A 6,736-nucleotide genomic window follows, 5' to 3' on the forward strand; every position below is an offset into this window, starting at 1 on the left:
ACACTGAACCTTTCTGTCTGAAATGCTCCTGAGGATGATGCCGGCAAACCCAGCAGGGAAGCAAGAATGCTGCATGCATGCAGCCATTATTCAGAAAAAGCTGTCTGTTCACATCCCTCTGTGACCATCTCTTCATTTTAAAGACTAACTACTTCCTTCTCCTCCTGGAAGAAATGTTTTCTTCCCCATTTCTTTTAATGGCTAAGCAATGAAATAGCAAAGGTATTGAAACCCAGTCTACTGAATAATAACTTAATGATGTGAACCCTGTTCTGTTCCTTTTGAATGGATGGCTGCTTTAGCAAGAGAGCTGCTGGGATCTGCTCCCTGCTGTGAGGGATGCGAGGATGGAGCAAGCTGGATTGAAGCTGAACGGCAACCAGAGTGGTATAAAACTGAACCAGAATACAAGAAATGAGGTCAATGCTGCAAGATTGTGAAATACGGAGAAATTATATGCAGTTAAGCTAAGTTCAAGAACTAATAGTGAACACTTGTAGTATATATTAACAAATGTTTGGAGTTGTCTGTTAACTCTGTTATTGCTAATACCTGCTAGAACACTGCCACATTGAGCTGTGTTTAACTGGTGTGCTGAAAGCATAATGCAGCATGGCAGAGGTTAATGAAATACACTGGCGTAAAATCTTCACTGTGTGTTTTCAGTATGTACAGTCATTCCCAGAACGAGTGGAGGCTGACAAATCATTCCTTCTAGTTTCACTTCCTGGCAAACATAGGAAACCTTGAAAATTTATTTTGGCTATCTAGAAAAGCGGAGTAAAACAACCACATTTATTTTGTTCATATCTGATGTCACATCTGAATGCAGGTCTCCAGAGGTGATATATTAATGTCCTAAAGCGTTGCACCATCTGGTTCCTCTTTTGATGCGCAACATTTTGAATGCTTGGTTTAATCTCCCTGGGTTTCAGTAAATTATGTAAACTCGGAGGCTTGGCAGCAGGAGATGGGCACCATGAGGAGATGATTCAGTCATCAATATCTATTGGGCTTCCTTATTGCTGCCATTACACTTCTTTCAGTTCTACTTATAAATTTTGCAAGTGAATAATTCATCGCACTAGGAGCTGCAAGTTAGTTTTGGAATTTGCCCACTCTGAGATTAGCTATGACTAATCCATCCTTTCTGAACGTGGAAAAGCTAACTGGGCTTCTTTTTTGCAGGGTTGGGTGATAAATCAGAAATAAATTGCATGTATATCTAACTGCTGGTGATGACATAAATCACATTTCCTTTTCTCTTTCTGGACAGAATCGGAGCACCTTGGAACAGATGTGAGTACAAGACTTTGCACTGGCTACAGCTGCCTTGGAAAGCCATGGCTGCCGCCCCTCATCTCAACTCGGATGCGCTCCGAGAGGTCCTGGAGTGCCCCATTTGCATGGAGTCCTTCACTGAGGAGCACCTGAGACCCAAGCTCCTACACTGCGGGCACACCATCTGCAAACAGTGCTTGGAGAAACTCCTAGCAAACAGCATTAATGGGATACGGTGCCCCTTTTGCAGCAAAATCACGCGGATCACAAGCTTAGCTCAGCTGACTGACAATCTTACTGTGCTGAAGATCATAGACACCACCGGACTAGGGGAAGTGGTGGGTCTTCTCATGTGCAAGGTCTGTGGGAGAAGGTTGCCAAGACACTTTTGCAAGAGCTGTAGCTTGGTTTTATGTGAGCCGTGCAAGCAGACATCACACGTGCCCCAAGGGCATAGAGTTATTGCTATCAAAGAGGCTGCTGAAGAACGTAGGAGGGAATTTGGGACGAGGCTTGCCAGACTTCGGGAGCTCATGGGTGATCTGCAGAAAAGAAAAGCATCTCTAGAAGGTGTTTCGAGAGACCTGCAATCTAGATACAAAGCAGTGCTGCAAGATTACAGCAAAGAAGAGCGCAAGATCCAGGAAGAACTGGCCAGGTCACGTAAGTTCTTCACCACCTCTTTGTCTGAAGTGGAGAAGGTAAATAATCAGGTAATGGAAGAACAAGCTTAAAAAAAGCTGAACTTAGCAGAAGTGCAGATAATGTCTCGCTGTGACTATTTCCTTGCCAAAATAAAGCAGGGAGATATAGCTCTTTTGGAGGAGGCAGCAGACGAGGAAGAACCAGAACTGACAAACAGTCTCCCAAGGGAGCTGACCCTTCAAGAGGTTGAACTCCTTAAGGTGAGCCACGTGGGACCACTGCAGATCGGGCAGGTGGTGAAGAAACCCCGGACCGTTAACATGGAGGAATCGCTTATGGAAACTGCAGCATCCTCATCGGCATCATTTAGGGAGCCTGAGTTGGTGCAAGAAGAGGCCAGCTGCACACCGAATTCCTCACCAGCCAAGCCAAGGATGCTTGAAGCAGCCATGAGCATCCAGCAGTGTCACTTCATCAAGAAGATGGGCTCCAAGGGCAGCCTGCCAGGGATGTTTAATCTCCCCGTCAGCCTACACGTCACCCTGCAAGGTGAGGTGCTTGTGGCAGACCGAGGCAATTTCCGAATCCAGGTTTTTACCCGCAAGGGCTTTCTGAAGGAGATTCGCCGGAGCCCTAGCGGAATCGATAGTTTTGTATTGAGTTTTCTTGGAGCAGACTTGCCCAATTTGACTCCCCTTTCTGTCACCATGAACTGCCATGGCCTGATAGGTGTAACCGACAGCTACGATAACTCTGTCAAGGTCTACACCATGGATGGCCATTGTGTGGCGTGTCACCGGAGCCAGCTAAGCAAGCCCTGGGGCATCACCGCCCTGCCTTCTGGGCAGTTTGTAGTGACCGATGTGGAAGGGGGGAAACTCTGGTGTTTCACGGTGGACCGCGGCGTGGGGGTAGTGAAGTACAGTTGCCTATGTAGTGCAGTGCGCCCGAAGTTTGTCACCTGCGATGCTGAAGGGACCATATACTTTACTCAAGGGCTGGGGCTGAATCTGGAAAACCGGCAGTACGAACACCATTTAGAAGGAGGCTTTTCAATTGGCTCCGTCGGCCCAGACGGGCAGCTGGGACGCCAGATTAGTCACTTCTTCTCCGAGAATGAGGATTTCAGGTGCATTGCTGGGATGTGTGTCGATGCCAGGGGAGACCTCATCGTTGCTGACAGCAGCCGTAAAGAAATTCTGCATTTTCCCAAAGGAGGTGGCTATAATATCTTAATCCGGGAAGGACTTACCTGCCCAGTCGGTATTGCCATTACTCCCAAAGGGCAGCTGCTGGTGCTGGACTGTTGGGATCATTGCATTAAGATCTACAGTTACCATCTGCGAAGATATTCCACTCCTTAAAGGCATGTCTTTAAGCAAAGCCTCTGTTGGCAGCAGAGATTCTTCCAGCCTCATTGCAATCTGACAGGAACCGGTGTCAAGCGTTCAGGAAGATTGTGCCATAACCGAAGGGTGTTCGGCATAGAGGCCGTCATGTTTTGTGTTTAGAAACAAAATAGCTTATGTGGTGGTGGTTTGCTTTTTCTTCTTCTTTTTTTATATAAAATCCGTATAATAAGAAAGAACAAGCGCGAGGGAAAGGATCCATCCTTCTGGAGTACTGGTTCCTTGCTAAATGAGTGGTCATTCCATAAACTTTCTCGCCTCCTTATGCCACATCTCCTATACTTCCAGCTTCAACCATTGTATCTTTCTTTGTGCCATAAACACTGACTGACTGCTCTGTATCACCTTCCCTTCGGGGACTAGAGAGGCAATCCTCTTCTCGCTGTGGTACTCGCAAGGAACTGGGTAGCAGTTGTCCGGGCAACTACTAGAGAAAGCAATCTCCAATTGCAGCACTGCATAAAACAAAATAGCCCTCTTAAACTGCGCAGAGATGGAGCTTTACTTTCAAACTGACGAGGGAGGGTTTTCTCTCTCCCTTTTTCTGGTATTCAGGAAATCGCCCCTGTCGTGCCATTTGTGAACCATGTCTGTTCAAATGTGAAGTGAGTGCTGTGCAATCATGGGAGACCGAGCTGAGCCAGAAAACTGCCTTCTGATGGCAACAGGGTTTTTATGACTTCTAAGAGTTCTGCTAGGTAGAAGGGGGTAAGAAGGGAGAGGGCTGGAGGAAAAAAAAAAAAATGAGGGGAAACCTACAGTTGATATTTACTGTTGTTTTATTATTAAATATAGCCTGGGAACTGTCTTTGGATGGTATGTCTGGTATCTAAAGCTTGATGGGGAGGGGGGAAGGGCTGGGGGAATAAGACTGGGAGATTGTAGGAAATGAGATTAAATGCCACATATTGTATGTTCACCTCCACTTCACTATTCTGCATTCCAGACCATTGCATTTGGCAATAGGTTTCCACTCATCTGCACTTTGGATGTGCAAGCTACTCACTGCTGAGATGGGGATGGGGCGGGGGGACTGTTTCGCTTTTATGTTTTTTAATACTTGGAAGCACATCCATTGGTGCACTGCCTTTTTTTCCCTTGCACAGCAAAACACTACATTCCTCAGATTTTTTTTACGGCACCAGCAGGCACCAGAGTTCATGTTCATCACGGCTTTGGGCCAAATGAAGCACAAAACTGCAGCTGTGTGAACCAAGGCCCCCACAGTGCTACTCTCCTGGCTGATAAATGTGTACCTCAGTGTGGTGCTGCTCGACTAGAATAGTTTATTGAAGGAAAGATGCATTTAAATAGGGCACAGTGGTAGCATGTTAATCTGCCACGGATAATAGTTACACTGCAGTGCGTTTATTTGTTGCTATCAACAACGTAGTTGCAAATTTGGGGGCACGACAGACAATATAAAAGCTGATTTTATGGTGGCTGCCATGCTACAGCAAATTGTTTGCTACTTGTGCTACAACATGTATGCAACAAGTGACTTTTTTTTTTTAAGCTCCCGTATACTTTCCCCTAGTGAAACAGCAAAGTAAAATAGGCTTCAGAGCCACTGCTGCTCCAGCCAGTTGTTTGGCAGTGACAGCATTTGCAGAAGAAGTGCTGGGAGCAGATTTTGGTGGGATTTTGGTTTTGGTTTTTTTTGTTTCTCTCCCTGTTCCACTCAGCCGAAGCGCTGAAGAGGGCCAGCACAACAAACACCCAGCTGTGGGAGGGAGGTGCCCCTCCATCAGGGCAATTTCCTATTTCTCTTGCCCTAATGCGCTGGAAAAAGCTCACGGAGAAGGGAGTAGGGGCTGACACCAGTGGGGTAGATGGTGCTGCGGGAGCGCCAGGGAACTGAACCCCCTGTCCCTCCTGAGCTGCTCCGTGCGTTTGCCAAGGCTACCGACTTGGACAGAATTATTTACATTCTCTGCTTCTCTTTTTTGAGTGGGAGGCGGCAGTCGCCTAAGGTACGTAACAGCAATTTGGGGAGCTGATCTCATCTTGCATGTACGTTTTTGGGAGATGACGACTATTACTGGGCCCTTCTGCAGTTAATTACATTGTAACTCAAGGCATTTTTTGCAATGTTATGGTAATTGCAGTTCCTCTCCTACTGATCTCTTTTAAACATTTCTCCTGTTTCTGAGAACTGCTCCAAGCAGGAAGCTACTGTGGACCTGAATAATTGAAGCAATATTATCTATGATAATATGTACCTCTGTCGTTTTCTGTTCCAATGGATTTTTTTTATTTTTTTTTTGCAATAAACATCACACTACTAGCAATAACATTTCCTGGAGTGCTTGAATGGACATAAAAGCTGGTCCAGTAAACTGAGCAGTTGGTTATCCCAGCCTGTTCCTGGTTACACAGTTCAAACAAAGTGTCTGTCATCTGTTTCTCACTCAGAGATTCAAGAAAAATAACATTACGCTGCGATGCAGCGGTGGGCCAGGACACTGCGATCGGAGCCTGGGGGTGTGCATCGCCTGCAGCTCTTCTTCTAGGCTTGGGTTTTAAGCAGAAAAGGGGAAAAGAAAAACCTGCTGTCCCTCGCCCAGGGTATACACATCCCCTGACAAAACTCGACAGTGACTGCGAGGCGATTTTGCAGTTATATTTCTTGCTGTGGGGCCCTCCCACAATGTTGTGAATGTCTGCCAAACGAGATGAAATGGAGTAATTAAGGATTGTGATGAAATAGTTTGGCTTCTGCTCTTTACCTGGAGAAAGAGCTTGTCTGGTTATATGTTATGTGTTTGGTTTTTAAAGATTGTGTAATAAAGGAAAAATTGATCCAATTAAAAGCGCATTGCAAATGGCTCATTTTCTTATTAAAAACACTTCATCTCCTCCCTTTGGTGGCAGATTGGTTTTTATGGCCAGTGGGGATTAGACTTGGGAACACAATGGCTACGAGACCCCTTTTATGTCGTCAGGTTGCGGAGGATAAATCTTATCTCCTTGGCAGGTCTCACGTAACTTTATCTGACACTTCCCTACCCACCTCATAAACAAATACTAGAATTTCGTACTTGTATTCACGCCGGTACTCCCACAAGGGCAGTATCTTACTTTTCACCGGAGCCAATACTGGATGTTTTAAAGGTCTGGTCCAAATTCACTGGCACTGAGTGCTCAGTAATGACGTGGAAGCCTGGCTGAAGGCTTCATCGCCCGTGTCCCTGGCTCATCGAGGGGCTTTCTGGCTCAGCTCTGCCCTGCTGTAGAGGTGACATATTTGCTGGTGCTGGTGGGAGGGCTGCTGTGAGGGCTCACCTATTTTTCTGGATAATTTTGATAAATGCTGCGAAAAATCGTTACTTGAAACAGCGTATTTAGGTGGAGCCAAAGGAGAGCTAAGCAATTTGCCACTCGGCCTTCAAAGGCATCGG

General features: G+C 46.1%; 1 protein-coding gene across 1 annotated transcript; it reads left to right on the plus strand.

Moving 5' to 3' along the window:
• Window positions 1–289: 289 nt before the first annotated feature.
• TRIM32 (tripartite motif containing 32) lies at window positions 290–3,290 on the plus strand. The gene is given in 2 exon segments (XM_009704849.1): window positions 290–414; window positions 1,268–3,290. Coding segments are annotated over 2 exon segments (2,148 nt in total).
• The last annotated feature ends 3,446 nt before the right edge of the window (window positions 3,291–6,736 follow it).

Source organism: Cariama cristata, unplaced genomic scaffold, assembly GCF_000690535.1.
Source record: "Cariama cristata isolate BGI_N322 unplaced genomic scaffold, ASM69053v1 scaffold16807, whole genome shotgun sequence".
In the NCBI taxonomy this organism is placed as follows: domain Eukaryota; kingdom Metazoa; phylum Chordata; class Aves; order Cariamiformes; family Cariamidae; genus Cariama; species Cariama cristata.